We start from the raw sequence: 16682 nt of genomic DNA, 5'->3' as shown, positions 1-16682 counted from the left end.
TTGTCATTATGGGGTATTGTGATGTCATTAAGGGGTATTGTGATGTCATTATGGTGTATTGTGATGTCATTAAGGGGTATTGTGATGTCATTACGGGGTATTGTGATGTCATTACGAGGTATTGTGTGTAGATTGATGAGGGGAAAAAACTATTTAATGTGTGAGAGTGTGTGGCGTCAGTGTGCGTGTGTGTGTGGAGTGTCAGTATGTGTGAGCGAGTAGAGTCCAGTGTGTGGGTAGAGTTCATTTGGTGCATTGGTTACGCATGCCGTGCGGTAGCAGAGAGAACAGTCTTTGGCTTGGGTGGCTTTGAAAATGTTTGAGGCCTTCCTCTGACACCACCTGGTATAGAGGTCCTGGATGACAGGGGGCTCGTCCCCAGTGGTGTACTGGGCCGTACCCACTACTCTGACACCACCTGGTATAGAGGTCCTGGATGGCAGGGGGCTCGTCCCCAGTGGTGTACTGGGCCGTACCCACTACTCTGACACCGCCTGGTATAGAGGTCCTGGATGGCAGGGGGCTCGTCCCCAGTGGTGTACTGGGCCGTACCCACTACTCTCTGACACCACCTGGTATAGAGGTCCGGGATGGCAGGGGGCTCGTCCCCAGTGGTGTACTGGGCCGTATCCACTACCCTCTGACACCGCCTGGTGTAGAGGTCCTGGATGGCAGGGGGCTCGTCCCCAGTGGTGTACTGGGCCGTACCCACTACTCTCTGACACCGCCTGGTATAGAGGTCCTGGATGGCAGGGGGCTCGTCCCCAGTGGTGTACTGGGCCGTACCCACTACCCTCTGACACCGCCTGGTATAGAGGTCCTGGATGGCAGGGGCTCGTCCCCAGTGGTGTACTGGGCCGTACCCACTACTCTGACACCACCTGGTGTAGAGGTCCTGGATGGCAGGGGGCTCGTCCCCAGTGGTGTACTGGGCCGTATCCACTACCCTCTGACACCGCCTGGTGTAGAGGTCCTGGATGGCAGGGGGCTCGTTCCCAGTGGTGTACTGGGCCGTATCCACTACTCTCTGACACCACCTGGTATAGAGGTCCTGGATGGCAGGGAGCTCGTCCCCAGTGGTGTACTGGGCCGTACCCACTACTCTCTGACACCGCCTGGTATAGAGGTCCTGGATGGCAGGGGGCTCGTCCCCAGTGGTGTACTGAGCAATAAGCACTATGCTCTGTAGCGCCTTGTGGATGGATGCCAAACAGTTGCCATACCAAGCGGTGATGCAGCCAGTCAAGATATGCTCTCGATGGTGCAGCTGTAGAACTTTTTGGAGAATCTGAGGGCCCATGCCAAATCTTTTCAACCTCCTGCCATCTTCACGACTGTGTTGGTGTGTTTGGACCATGATAGGTCTTTAGTTACATGGACACCGAGGAACTTGAATCACTCAACCCGCTCCACTGTCGATGTGATTTGGGGTGTGCTCAGACCTACATTTCCTGTAGTCCACGATCAGCTCCTTGGTCTTACTGACGTTGAGGGGAGAGGTTGTTGTTGTCCCGGCAACACACTGCCAGGTCACTGACCTCCTCCCTATAGGCTGTCTCATTGTCGCCGGTGATCAGGACTACTACCGTTGTGTCATCAGCGAACTTGATGATGATGTTGGAGTCGTGCCTGGCCACGCAGTCGTGGGTGAACAGGGAGTACAGGAGGGGACTGAGCACGCACCCCTGAGGGACCCCCTGTGTTGAGGATCAGCGTGGCGAATGTGTTGTTACCTACCCTTACCACCTGGGGGGGCGGCCCGTCAGGAAGTCCAGGATCCAGTTGCAGAGGGAGGTGTTTGGTCCCGGGGTCCTTAGCTTAGTGATGAGGTTTGAAGGCACTATGGTGTTGAACACTGAGCTGTAATCAATGAATAGCATTCTCACATAGATGTTCCTTTTGTCCAGGTGGGAAAGGGCAGTGTGGAGTGGCAATAGAGATCGCATCATCTGTGGATCTGTTGGGGGCGGTATGCGAATTGGAGTGAGTCTAGGGAGATGATGTTGATGTGATCCATGACCAGCCTTTCAAAACATTTCATGGCTACAGATGTCAGTGCTACGGGGCGATAGCCATTTACATTTTAGTCATTTAGCAGACGCTCTTATCCAGAGCGACTTACAGTAGTGAGTGCATACATTTCATACATTTTTCTTTTTGTACTGGCCCCCTGTGGGAATCGAACCCACAACCGTGGCGTTGCAAACACCATGCTCTACCAACTGAGCCACAGGGAAGACAGGTTACCTTAGTGTTCTTGGGCACAGGGACTATGGTGGTCTGCTTGAAACATGTCGGTATTACAGACTGGGTCAGGGAGAGGTTGAAAATGTCAAAGAAGACACTTGTCAGCGCATCTGGCCCTGAGGCCTTGTGAATGTTAACCTGTTTAAAGGTCTTACTCACATCGGCTACGGAGAGCGTAATCACACAGTCGTCCAGAACAGCTGGTGATCTCACGCATGGTTAAGTGTTTCTTGCCTAGAAGGCATTTAGCTCGTCTGGTAGGCTTGTGTCACTGGGCAGCTCGTGGCTGGGTTTCCCTTCATATTCCGTAATAGTTTGCAAGCCCTGCCACATCCGACGAGCGTCAGAGCCAGTGTAGTACGATTCGATCTCTGGATTGACACTGCCTGTTTGATGGTTCGTCGGAAGGCATAGCGGGATTTCTTATAAGCGTTTGTGTCCCGCCCCTTGAAAGTGGCACCTCTAGCCTTTAGCTCAGTGCGGATGTTGCCTGTAATCCATGGCTTCTGGTTGGGGGCATGTACGTACGGTCACGTCGTCTATGCACTTATTTATGAAGCCATTGACTGATGTGATAAACTCCTCTCAAAGCCAACAAACACTCATTACCTGCTCTTTCATCTTGTTCCTGTCCCAAGCTAACAGCTTCCTGCTCACCGTTTTAAGCCATCTGTTCCTGTCCCATTAAAAGCTCACAGCTTCCTGCTCACTGTATAAACTGTGTGTTAAAACAGAGCAGCGAGCCTCTTGTGGTGATCACTATGGTCCGCCTGTCTCCACCCCCCACCACAGGAACCCCGCCGCGAGGAGCGGCACTAATGTTTGTCACATGGCTCTACCCAACTACTCTCTGCCTCTCTCGCTTTCTCTCTCACACACACACCCCATGCATCTCATTTACAGGCTGTCTTTACCGCTGACAACACTCCGGTTTCCCTGAGGGAGGGAGGGAGGGAGAGAGAGAGAGAGAGAGAGAGAGAGAGAGAGAGAGAGAGAGAGAGAGAGAGAGAGAGAGAGAGAGAGAGAGAGAGAGAGAGAGAGAGAGAGAGAGAGAGAGAGAGAGAGAGAGAGAGAGAGAGAGAGAGAGAGAGAGAGAGAGAGAGAGAGAGAGAGAGAGAGAGAGAGAGAGAGAGAGAGAGAGAGAGAGAGAGAGAGAGAGAGAGAGAGAGAGAGAGAGAGAGAGAGAGAGAGAGAGAGAGAGAGAGAGAGAGAGAGAGAGAGAGAGAGAGAGAGAGAGATGGGGCGGGGAATTCCAGCCTTGTTCACTTCTCTGGGATGGTCGAGAGACTCGGGCTGTGAGGAGAAAAGTGAGAGAGGAGGGGGAGGAAAGTGGAATCAAGGTTTTCTCTTGTCTTGGTTTTGTCAGCGTGTGTTTGGACAGATTGAGGACTGGTAAGGATTACGCAGAGCAACGGCTCCTCTCCTGACCTCAGCTGTCTGTTTGGAACTAGTTGGACCCCTGACTTGTCATTGAAATGTGTACAGACATAAGATGCAGCTACACATCTCTAGGTCGCGGTTGGGACTTCTACTTCTCTTCGTTTTCACCACAGGTAAGACAGGACATATTTTGTCTTTATATATATATATATATATATATATATATATATATATATATATATATATATATATATATATATATATATATATATATATATATTTGAAAATTGTGTCAGGAAATAGGTGTGTTAATAGTCCTGATCTGAACCCTGGAAGCAGTGAGAAAGGATTTATCCAATCAAATGTATTTATAAAGCCCTTCTTACATCAGCTGATATCTCAAAGTGTTGTACAGAAACCCAGCCTAAAACCCCCCAAAACAGCAAGCAATGCAGGTGTGGCATTTAGGTATTTAAACACTAAAATGTAGCATTTTCTTTATCTTTAGATTGTTGAACAAAATGCTGTTTCTGTACAGTAGGTCTGACGACTGGGACAAGATAGTTCATTTGTGTTTTTCCTGGAGAACCTTTTTTGTCTGAGTGTGAAGTATTGTATGAGAGTTGGGTTACTGTATCTACCTCTATATGCTGAGGAATGTGGCTGATGTTTATAGCGACCTGGCCTCTTAAACCAAACCAATTAGATTACAGGAGAGGCCCTGTTTTCTTTCTTTCTTTTGTTGTTTTTTTTTAACCTTTATTTAACGAGGCAAGTCAGTTAAGAACAAATTCTTACTTATAATGACGGTGTATTAACAGTGGGTTAACTGCGTTGTTCAGAGGCAGAACGATAGATTTTGTCACGTCCTGATCATAGTAAGTTGTTATTTTCTATGATAGAGTAAGTCAGGGCGTGTGACAGGGGTTGTTTTTCTATGTGTTGTATTTCTATGTTCATGTTCTAGTTTTGTATTTCTATGTAGGTTTTGCTTGGGATGATCTCCAATTTGAGGCAGCTGGTTCTCGTTGTCTCTAATTGGAGATCATACTTAAGTAGTTTTTTTTTTTTCTCCCCCACCTGGGTTTGTGGGTGATTATTTTTGAGTAGTGTTTGTTTCTCCTCTGAGTCACGGTTTGTTGTTTTTATCTATTCAGTTATTTGATGTATTGCATAGTTTTCACAGAGTAAATAAAATGTAGAACTACACACACGCTGCACCTTGGTCCTCTCCTTTCGACAGCCGTGAGAGATTTTTACCTTGTCAGCTCGGGGGATTCAATCTAGCAACCTTTCGATTACTGGCCCAACGCTCTAACCACTAGCCTACCTGCCGATGGGTTGCCAATGTCCTCAATCGTATTTTCTTTTGAGGGGGGATGGGACGACGGAGTGACAGTGAAATGTCTACTTCTATAAGTCGTTGACTTTATTGGTCCCAGACAGGTTATAACAGGTATGGAATGTACCTATTTTTTAATTTTTTATTGTCAAATAAAATCAATCAATCAATGAACCAATCAGTAAACGTATAGTCTACACTGCTGCAGTTTAAATGAGTGACATCATGTTTTTTGAATCTCCATCCTATCAGTAGGCCTGTAGTCTATATAGTCTATCAGTAGGCCTGTAGTCTATATAGTCTATCAGTAGGCCTGTAGTCTATATAGTCTATCAGTAGGCCTGTAGTCTATATAGTTATTGACTGTAGAAGGTCTGTTTATATCTGTAAACTAGGTCTAGTTTTACTCTGCTTTCCTCAACGGTTAGAAAGACCGATTCACTACTTTATGCCTGTTTCTCGTCAGGTAATAAACTCGCCACCTCAAGCCACGGCTGCGGTGGATCCATAGACCTCCAACGGGTCGAAACCGGTACCATCAAATTCACACAACCGGTTCCGACGACGGAAGAGTACAACGTCGTCACCGTTAACGATGGCAACGCCGGGAAACCGCGGGAAATGGACACGGTGTGCACCTGGGTTATAGATGTCCCTGCTAACGGGACGGTGCGGCTGGAGGTGGTGTCTGTGGACCGGGGTTCACCAGAGGTCACGGTGCAGTGCGGAGCCAGCGGGGAGCAGCGGGGGTTGGTGGCTGGGCAGAAGGCTGTCCTCTTGGGATGTGGGACAGCTGTCGTCACCTGGACGGTCCTGAGAACCACCATCTCTCAACACAACATACAGCTGTTGTTCTATACAGGTTAGTCATGGAAACATCTTTCAAACGGTACACTATTCCCCATATAGTGGACTACTGTTGACCAGAGCCCTATTCCCCATATAGTGGACTACTGTTGACCAGAGCTCTATTCCCCATATAGTGGAATACTGTTGACCCGAGCTCTATTCCATATATAGTGGACTACTGTTGACCAGAGCCCTATTCCATATATAGTGGACTACTGTTGACCAGAGCCCTATTCCATATATAGTGGACTACTGTTGACCAGAGCTCTATTCCCCATATAGTGGACTACTGTTGACCAGAGCCCTATTCCATATATAGTGGAATACTGTTGACCAGAGCTCTATTCTCCATATAGTGGACTACTGTTGACCAGAGCCCTATTCCATATATAGTAGAATACTGTTGACCAGAGCTCTATTCCATATATAGTGGAATACTGTTGACCAGAGCTCTGTTCCATATATAGTGGACTACTGTTGACCAGAGCTCTATTCCATATATAGTGGAATACTGTTGACCAGAGCTCTATTCCCCATATAGTGGACTACTGTTGACCAGAGCCCTATTCCATTTTTAGTGGAATACTGTTGACCAGAGCTCTATTCCATATATAGTGGAATACTGTTGACCAGAGCTCTGTTCCATATATAGTGGAATACTGTTGACCAGATCTCTATTCCATATATAGTGGAATACTGTTGACCAGAGCTCTATTCCCCATATAGTGGACTACTGTTGACCAGAGCCCTATTCCATATATAGTGGAATACTGTTGACCAGAGCTCTATTCCATATATAGTGGAATACTGTTGACCAGAGCTCTGTTCCATATATAGTGGACTACTGTTGACCAGAGCTCTAAATGGTTCCCTATTCCATATATAGTGGAATACTGTTGACCAGAGCTCTATTCCATATATAGTGGAATACTGTTGACCAGAGCTCTAAACGGTTCCCTATTCCATATATAGTGGAATACTGTTGACCAGAGCTCTATTCCATATATAGTGGAATACTGTTGACCAGAGCTCTAAACGGTTCCCTATTCCATATATAGTGGAATACTGTTGACCAGAGCTCTATTCCCCATATAGTGGACTACTGTTGACCAGAGCCCTATTCCATATATAGTGGAATACTGTTGACCAGAGCTCTATTCCATATATAGTGGAATACTGTTGACCAGAGCTCTGTTCCATATATAGTGGAATACTGTTGACCAGAGCTCTATTCCCCATATAGTGGACTACTGTTGACCAGAGCCCTATTCCATATATAGTGGAATACTGTTGACCAGAGCTCTATTCCATATATAGTGGAATACTGTTGACCAGAGCTCTGTTCCATATATAGTGGACTACTGTTGACCAGAGCTCTAAACGGTTCCCTATTCCATATATAGTGGAATACTGTTGACCAGAGCTCTATTCCATATATAGTGGACTACTGTTGACCAGAGCCCTATTCCATATATAGTGGACTACTGTTGACCAGAGCCCTATTCCATATATAGTGGAATACTGTTGACCAGATCTCTATTCCATATATAGTGGAATACTGTTGACCAGAGCCCTATTCCCTATATAGTGGAATACTGTTGACCAGAGCTCTATTCCATATATAGTGGAATACTGTTGACCAGAGCTCTATTCCATATATAGTGGAATACTGTTGACCAGATCTCTATTCCATATATAGTGGAATACTGTTGACCAGAGCCCTATTCCATATATAGTGGAATACTGTTGACTAGATCTCTATTCCATATATAGTGGAATACTGTTGACCAGATCTCTATTCCATATATAGTGGAATACTGTTGACCAGATCTCTATTCCATATATAATGGACTACTGTTGACCAGATCTCTATTCCATATATAGTGGAATACTGTTGACCAGAGCCCTATTCCATATATAGTGGAATACTGTTGACCAGATCTCTATTCCATATATAGTGGAATACTGTTGACCAGATCTCTATTCCATATATAATGGACTACTGTTGACCCGAGCTCTAATTGCTGTTACTATGGTGACCGTTGATTGTTTTCCCGACATGATTATGAGTCGTAGTTTAAAGCCTGTCTGTCTGTCTGTCTGTCTGTCTGTCTGTCTGTCTGTCTGTCTGTCTGTCTGTCTGTCTGTCTGTCTGTCTGTCTGTCTGTCTGTCTGTCTGTCTGTCTGTTATTTTGTTTTGTTACAGAATGTGTTATCATTATTTCCACTCTGTCATCACCTGCTGTGTGTGTGTGTGTGTGTGTGTGTGTGTGTGTGTGTGTGTGTGTGTGTGTGTGTGTGTGTGTGTGTGTGTGTGTGTGTGTGTGTGTGTTTTTCCATGTGGTTTCCAGGTCAGGAAGCCGTCTGGAATTCCTCGGAGCGTCAAGGCCCCTGGATGGGTGTGTCTTCAGTCCAACGCTCCGAAAGCTTCGACGGCGACGGAACTGACCGGAACATGTTGACTCTGGCGGGACGGAGGGGTGATGGGGGAGAGAGGGGAGAGATGGGAGAGAGGGGTGATGGGGGAGAGAGGGGTGATGGGGGAGAGAGGGGAGAGATGGGAGAGAAGGGAGAGATGGGAGAGAGGGGTGATGGGGGAGAGAGGGGAGAGATGGGAGAGAGGGGTGATGGGGGAGAGAGGGGAGAGATGGGTAATGGGGGCAGTCTTCACCCATCTGAAAGCTTTGTTGGGGATTTAAAGTTGGACTGGATCCCTGGTTCTACCCCCACCCTACAGGGGCTGTCCTCCCGGTCCTCTCGCCAGGCGGGGCTCACCGTGGCTGGGCACGCCGATAGGGAAGTCCCCCTGCTTCCTGAGGAAGAACCAGACAATAGAAAGGAGATGTCTGGTCCTCGTCAGTCTGTTGATCACGTCACTACGGGTTACGACCCTGTCGGGATGGACACACACACCCACACACACTCCTCACACACACACTCACCCACCGACCAACACACACACTCACACACACACTCACACACACACTCACCCACAGACCAACACACACACTCACCCACCCACTCACACACACACTCAAACACACACTCACCCACCAACCAACACACCTACTCACACACACACTCACCCACACACTCACCCACAGACCAACACACAGACTCACCCACAGACTCACCCACAGTCTCACCCATAGTCTCACCCACAGACTCACCCACAATCTCACCCACAGACTCACCCACAGTCTCACCCACAGTCTCACCCACAGACTCACCCACAGACTCACCCACAGACTCACCCACAGACCAACACACCACTCCCAGAGCACCATCCATCTCCCTCCCTAGAGCCCTGCGTCTCCCTCTCTGTCTGACCTCCAGCCCTCTAGCAGGCCCAGGGGAGCCTGGCCGGACCCTAACCCCACAACGATACACCCTGGCTGGGCTGACGGAGCGAGGCCGGTCCCCTGGGGGGAGGAGCACCAGGAGCGTCAGAGAAGGGCAGGGAGAGAGGGGACCTGGGATGACCCCTGACCCTGAGGGGTTAAAGGTCACCTCTGAGGTCACCCTGAGTCAGACCAGCGGACCTGTGACTGAGGGGCTGCCTGAATCAGACGTTACAGGTCGAACACCGGCATCCTCTTCTCCGGATCCAGACAGAAATAATCAAAGACAGACAACCCGGACAGAAATGAACAGCGGAACAGAGTCGTTGTTCTCTTTAGAGACAGACATTACTAATGGAACAGAGTCGTTGTTCTCTTTAGAGACAGACATTACTAATGGAACAGAGTCGTTGTTCTCTTCAGAGACAGACATTACTAATGGAACAGAGTCGTTGTTCTCTTTAGAGACAGACATTACTAGTGGAACACAGTCGTTGTTCTCTTCAGAGACAGACATTACTAATGGAACAGAGTCGTTGTTCTCTTTAGAGACAGACATTACTAATGGAACAGAGTTGTTGTTCTCTTCAGAGACAGACATTACTAGTGGAACACAGTCGTTGTTCTCTTCAGAGACAGACATTACTAATGGAACAGAGTCGTTGTTCTCTTTAGAGACAGACATTACTAATGGAACAGAGTCGTTGTTCTCTTTAGAGACAGACATTACTAGTGGAACACAGTCGTTGTTCTCTTCAGAGACAGACATTACTAATGGAACAGAGTCGTTGTTCTCTTTAGAGACAGACATTACTAATGGAACAGAGTCGTTGTTCTCTTCAGAGACAGACATTACTAATGGAACAGAGTCGTTGTTCTCTTTAGAGACAGACATTACTAGTGGAACACAGTCGTTGTTCTCTTTAGAGACAGACATTACTAGTGGAACACAGTCGTTGTTCTCTTCAGAGACAGACATTACTAATGGAACACAGTCGTTGTTCTCTTCAGAGACAGACATTACTAATGGAACAGAGTCGTTGTTCTCTTCAGAGACAGACATTACTAGTGGAAGACAGTCGTTGTTCTCTTTAGAGACAGACATTACTAGTGGAACACAGTCGTTGTTCTCTTTAGAGACAGACATTACTAGTGGATCTCTATCTCCCTCAAACACTCGAACATCACAAATCACTCTGACACCTCACATCCTAACACACCTCACACACACTTCCCCAAACGCCCTCCCTGACTCACCCCTCTCCTCCTCCTCCTCTCCTCTCCTCTCTACCCTCCCTGACTCACCCCTCTCCCCCTCCTCCTCCCCCTCTCCTCTCCTCCCTGACTCACCCCTCTCCCCCTCCCCCTCTCCTCTCCTCCTTACCCTCCCTGACTCACCCCTCTCCCCCTCCTCCTCCCCCTCTCCTCTCCTCCCTGACTCACCCCTCTCCCCCTCCCCCTCTGCTCTCCTCTCTACCCTCCCTGACTCACCCCTCTCCCCCCTCCTCCTCCCCCTCCCCCTCTCCTCTCCTCCCTACCCTCCCTGACTCACCCCTCTCCTCCTCCTCCTCCTCCCCCTCTCCTCTCCTCTCTACCCTCCCTGACTCACCCCTCTCCTCCTCCCCCTCTCCTCTCCTCCCTGACTCACCCCTCTCCTCCTCTCCTCTCCTTTCTACCCTCCCTGACTCACCCCTCTCCTCCTCTCCTCTACTCCCTACCCTCCCTGACTCACCCCTCTCCTCCTCCTCCTCCTCCCCCTCTCCTCTCCTCCCTACCCTCCCTGACTCACCCCTCTCCTCCTCCTCCTCCTCTCCTCTCCTCCCTACCCTCCCTGACTCACCCCTCTCCTCCTCTCCTCTCCTCCCTACCCTCCCTGACTCACCCCTCTCCTCCTCCTCCTCCTCCTCTCCTCTCCTCCCTGACTCACCCCTCTCCTCCTCCCACTCTCCTCTCCTCCCTACCCTCCCTGACTCACCCCCTCTCCTCCTCTCCCTCTCCTCTCCTCCCTGACTCACCCCTCTCCCCCCTCTCCTCTCCTCCCTACCCTCCCTGACTCACCCCCTCTCCTCCTCTCCCTCTCCTCTCCTCCCTGACTCACCCCTCTCCTCCTCTCCTCTCCTCCCTACACTCCCTGACTCACCCCTCTCCTCCTCCTCTTCCTCTCCTCTCCTCCCCACCCTCATTGACTCCTCTCTCTCCTCCGCCCCCTCTCCTCTCCTCCCTACCCTCCCTGACTCACCCCCTCTCCTCCTCTCCCTCTCCTCTCCTCCCTGACTCACCCCTCTCCCCCTCCCCTCTCCTCCCTACCCTCCCTGACTCACCCCTCTCCTCCTCCTCCCCCTCTCCTCTCCTCCCTACCCTCCCTGACTCACCCCTCTCCTCCTCCTCCTCCTCTTCCTCGCCTCTCCTCCCTACCCTCCCTGACTCACCCCTGTCCTCCTCCTCACCCCTCAGTCCTGACAGAGACAGAGACTACAACGGGACTACAAATCCCTTCATCTCCTCTCCATTCACCACAGCAGAGCTGCCTCTGGGAGATGTAGTCCAGGCCACCACAACCACGACACAACCATCCACAACCACAACACAACCATCCACAACCACGACACAACCATCCACAACCACGACACAACCATCCACAACCACAAAACAACCATTCTCTTCCACGCAGTCATCTCCCAGGTTCAGGACTACCAGACCCCCACCCTGGTCCACCCCTCACCCCAGCCAGGGCAGCCCATCGGCGGGTAGATCCTCTGGCCTGTCCCCCTCCTCTCCTCTACAGTCCACCATCAGCTCCACACACAGACCCAGAGTTTACATCCTGCCTGATCGGCCCGCCGACATCAAAGGTAGGAGACTGGAGTATGTGTGTGTGTGTGTGTGTGTGTGTGTGTGTGTGTGTGTGTGTGCGTGTGTGTATACTAACAGTGTGTGTGTGTGTGTGTGTGTGTGTGTGTGTGTGTGTGTGTGTGTGTGTGTATTACAGTTTTTCTCAGTCGCTTTGGTGCATTTCTTAGATCAAAAGTGCCATTCTTGATACTACTTGTACAAATTCCAAATCATCTAGTCACTTGTGCACATCATTAAAGCAATTTCTTATTCCTTTGAACAAATTGCAATTGATAATGTACAAGTGTCAGCTTTTTTCCACATTTTCAATTGCTCATGTCATGTTGTTCAAAATATAGTAGATGGTTCTCTGTTGAATAGTCTTACCCCTCAAAACATCTAGGCATTAGTTCCTTGCATAAAGCCATTACATGCAAAATTGTTGAACTATTTGTCATAAACTGTCAAGCATGGTTTTACACATTTCTATTAGACCTTTTGTACAAAAACGTGAATTGATGAATGGTGCAGGTGAAATTGACCCTCACTCATGAAGGAATGTAAAAGTGTTAGTTCAACCAACAATCAACCCAGTTGTCTATATTGCTCAAAGGTGCATCTCACGAAGAATCAATTGGCAAGCATATATAGACAGACCACAACACAGAGTTGCAATTTTCCAATAATGGATGGACCAGGAAACGAACAGGGTCAACAGCCAAGAGGAGGAGGAAGAAGAGGAGCAAGGATGCGTGGTGGAAGGCAAAACAAAGACATAAGGGCCACTATTGTAGACCATGTTGTCAATCATGGCCTTACAATGGCTGAGGCGGGTCGAAGGGTGCAGCCGAATATTGGGAGATCTACCGTGTCCTCAATAGATCAAACGTTTCGAAGAGAGAACAGGTATGTCCACCAATGTACAGTGCACAGTTACTGTATATAAGCAGTATACTGTATACTTCCTACAATGCTTCATATTACAGTAGTCCACTTGTATTTCACAGCATACAGAAATATACTCTATACAGATACATACTGCACCTTACATGCACCCACCTGTATGTTTTACAGTAAAATGTGTGTTCGCATAGTTTTTGTCTATGTGAAAGTGTGCGATGCATCACTGCATTTTTCCCCAACATAGGACTGCAAGATTACCTCAAACCGGTGGCAGAGGACACCTTTTCACACCTCAACAGGAGGAGGCTGTTTGCACCATGGTTCCGAGCAAACAATGCCATGAGACTCAGGGAAATACAAAGGACCATTATAGAAGACAACGATGTCTTTGAAAACATCCAGACGGTTAGCATCTCAACCATCGACAGGGTGCTGCATAGAAACCAGATGAGTGTGAAGTTTTTACTAGATTACTTGTAGTTTTTCATGTTGTTTGTCTAATTTTTGTAATGACTTGGCGCTGCCTATCTTGGCCAGGACGCTCTTGAAAAAGAGATTATAAAATCTAGATGAGCCTTTCCTGGTTAAATAAAGGTTAATAAATAAATAAATGAAACAGCTGTACCGTGTACCATTCCAAAGGAATGAGGACAGAGTTAAGGAGCTACGGTACCAGTATGTACAGGTAAAACATATATCTATGTAACTACTTTACAGCAACATTTTTATAGTGATACACAGTACAGTAAGCATAAACTGCACACATTTCCATTGCTGTGGAAGGAACATGCAATATATGTACATTTTAATGTCACTCTTTCTTACCAAAACAAATTCAACTGTGTGTTCTGGGATATAGCGTATAATGGAGTTGGAATCAAGTGAACCCTCTCACAGCTTTGTCTACGTGGATGAGGCTGGCTTCAACCTGACCAGATGCAGGAGGCGGGGTCGGAATATCACCGGTCACAGAGCTACTGTGGATTTGCCAGGCCAACGGGGAGGAAATATCACCATGTGTGCTGCTATTTCGGAAGCATGGTGTCCTAACCCATATCCCCCCCTTATAGGGCCATACAACACCCAGCATCTACTCAACTTTTTAGAGACTCTCTACATGGCTCTCATCCCCGATGATGATGAGAGGGGTCTGTTTAGAGATGTACTAAGGATTTTTAGTGACTGACTAGCTTTAGAAACACATCTATTGTATATTGCAGTTTGTACAAATTGTTCTGAGAAATGCACTTATTATTTTGCACATGTTAGGGATGATGTGAAAAATGCACCAAAGCGACTGAGAAAAACTGTAACAGTGTGCAGTGTGTGTGTGTGTGTGTGTGTGTGTGTGTATATATACTAACAGTGTGTGTCTCCAGAAGAGTCCATTGAGTTGCTGCTGCAAGTGATTCTGGAGGAGAACAGCTCTGACCAGACCACCAGTCTAGAGGAGGAAACTACAGCCTGGGTACACACACACACACACACACACACACACACACACACACACACACACACACACACACACACACACACACACACACACACACACACACACACACACACACACAGCTCTGACCAGACCACCAGTCTAGAGGAAGATACTACAGCCTGGGTACACACACACACACAGACACACACACACACACACACACACATACAGACACACACACAGACACACACTATCTTATAGTATTTTATCTTCCCTTTTAAACACACCTCTACATCCCAAGTGGATTTCCTGTATATATATTTACATGTACTATACTATATATACTATACTATATGTACCATACTATATGTACCATACTATATGTACTGTACTATATGTACTATACTATATATACTATATGTACTATACTATATGTACTATACTATATGTACTATACTATACTATATATACTATACTACACTATATGTACTATACTATATATACTATACCATATAATACTATATGTACTATACTATATGTACTATACTATATGTACTATACTATATTTTATAGTACTATACTATACAGCATTGAAAATCACTGGGGATTTAACACATCAAAGTTTAACAGGTTATTAACCCCATTGTGGTTCTCTGTGATGAACCACCAGTCTGTAATAGTTAATAACAGGTTATTAACCCCATTGTGGTTCTCTGTGATGAACCACCAGTCTGTAGTAGTTAATAACAGGTTATTACCCCCCATTGTGGTTCTCTGTGATGAACCACCAGCCTGTAGTATTGAATTGACGGTTTAATTCCTCCTCCCATCCTGCAGGTGGCGCCCTACCTCCAGAGAGCCCCGGGGTTCCAGGACCTACAGGGAGTTTGGAGCAGGTGATTATTCACATTGAAATGAATTGAGACTGTGGTTTCTGATACACATTGAAATGAATTGAGACTGTGGTTTCTGATACACATTGAAATGAATTGAGACTGTGTTGTTGATATATTAAACTGTCCTCCAGCGGTCGAGCGGTGCAGAGCGTTGTGGTGTTTAGGACCTCGGGAGCGTTGGCCTGGCTCGGCGTATCAGGAGCGGGGTCTCTGCTGGAACGCACCGGATTGGCCCAGGCTGTCAGGGAGGGGCGGAGCTTCAGAGGGTCAAAGGTTACGAACGTCACTGTGGGAGGTGGGTCAGTGGGTTTGCCAATCCTGTGCAAGGTTTTTGTTTTAGCCCTGCACTAATACCGCTCAACCAATGAACTGCTCATCAAGGCCTTGCTAGGTGTAATTGGGTGTGTTAGTGCTGGGCTGTAACCAAAGCCTGCCCTGTGGGAGTTCTCCAGATCCTCAGAACTGTTCAACTATTGAACACTGTTAGCTTTTTGTTCAATGCTTTCTGTTAAAGAATCTCTCTCTTCTTCTCTCCTCTTCCCCTCTCCTTTTTCTCATTCTCTCCTCCTCTCCTTCCCTGTCTTCTCTCTCCTCCACTCCTTCCCTGTCTTCTCTCTCTCCCTCTCCATTCTCTCCTTCCCTCTCTTCTTCTCCCTCTCGTTCTCTCCTCCCCTCTTCTTCTCTCCTCCCCTCTTCTTCTCTCCTCCCCTCTCCCTCTCCTTCTCTCCTTCCTTCTGTTCTTCTCTCCCTCTGTCTTCTTCTCTCCCTCTCCATTCTCTCTTTCCCTCTCTTCTCTCCTCGTCTCTCCCTCTCCTTTCTCTCCCTCCCTCTCTCCTTTTCTCTCCTCTCCCTCCCTCTCTCCTTTTCTCTCCTCTCCCTCTCCGTTCTCTCCTTCCCTCTCTTCTCTCTCTTCTCCCTCTCTTCTCTCTTCTCTCTCCTCTCCCTCTCCATTCTCTCCTTCCCTCTCTTCTCTCTCCTCCTCTTTCCCTCTCTCCCTCTCCGTTCTCTCCTTCCCTTTCTTCTCTCTCCTCCTCTATCCCTCTCTTCTCTCCTCTCCCTCTCCGTTCTCTCCTTCCCTCTCTTCTCTCTCCTTCCCTCTCTTCTCTCTCCTCTCTCCTCTCCGTTCTCTCCTTCCCTCTCTTCTCTCTCCTCCTCTCTCCTTCCCTCTCTTCTCTCTCCTCTCCGTTCTCTCCTTCCCTCTCTTCTCTCTCCTCTCTCCTCTCCGTTCTCTCCTTCCCTCTCTTCTCTCTCCTCCTCCCCCAGGTGTGCAGGAAGATGTGTGTTTATGGTTGTTTAAGTGCACTGCAGCAGGTTTTGAGTGTGTGTCCAGACCAGGTGACATGGCCATCTGTTCCTCAGTCTGTCACTCTGACTACTGTCACAACCAGGGCATCTGTACCCACCACCCTCACCAACCACCCCTCTGCCAGTAAGAACACACACACACACACACACTCTCT

At 47.9% G+C, this 16682-nt stretch overlaps 1 protein-coding gene and 1 long non-coding RNA gene across 2 annotated transcripts in view; both read left to right on the top strand.

Moving 5' to 3' along the window:
* The first annotated feature begins 3497 nt into the window (after window positions 1-3497).
* si:ch211-14k19.8 (uncharacterized) overlaps window positions 3498-16682 on the top strand; it is a 35818-nt gene continuing 22633 nt past the window's right edge. The window contains exons 1-10 of the mRNA XM_045713560.1: window positions 3498-3800; window positions 5436-5831; window positions 8170-8351; window positions 8556-8673; window positions 9007-9263; window positions 11516-12011; window positions 14274-14362; window positions 15164-15222; window positions 15354-15517; window positions 16486-16651. Of these exons, the coding sequence (XP_045569516.1) occupies window positions 3740-3800; window positions 5436-5831; window positions 8170-8351; window positions 8556-8673; window positions 9007-9263; window positions 11516-12011; window positions 14274-14362; window positions 15164-15222; window positions 15354-15517; window positions 16486-16651 (1988 nt within the window). The 5' untranslated portion in view covers window positions 3498-3739. The remainder of the gene's footprint in view (window positions 3801-5435; window positions 5832-8169; window positions 8352-8555; window positions 8674-9006; window positions 9264-11515; window positions 12012-14273; window positions 14363-15163; window positions 15223-15353; window positions 15518-16485; window positions 16652-16682) is intronic.
* Window positions 12605-14239, top strand: LOC123732934 (uncharacterized). Its single transcript, XR_006763508.1, has 3 exons — window positions 12605-12897; window positions 13139-13579; window positions 13754-14239. It is a non-coding gene; the product is annotated as an uncharacterized lncRNA (long non-coding RNA).

This window comes from Salmo salar, chromosome ssa02 (assembly GCF_905237065.1).
Source record: "Salmo salar chromosome ssa02, Ssal_v3.1, whole genome shotgun sequence".
NCBI lineage: Eukaryota > Metazoa > Chordata > Actinopteri > Salmoniformes > Salmonidae > Salmo > Salmo salar.
Note: the sequence above shows the minus strand (reverse complement) of the source record. Positions and strands in the feature narration are given on the sequence as shown.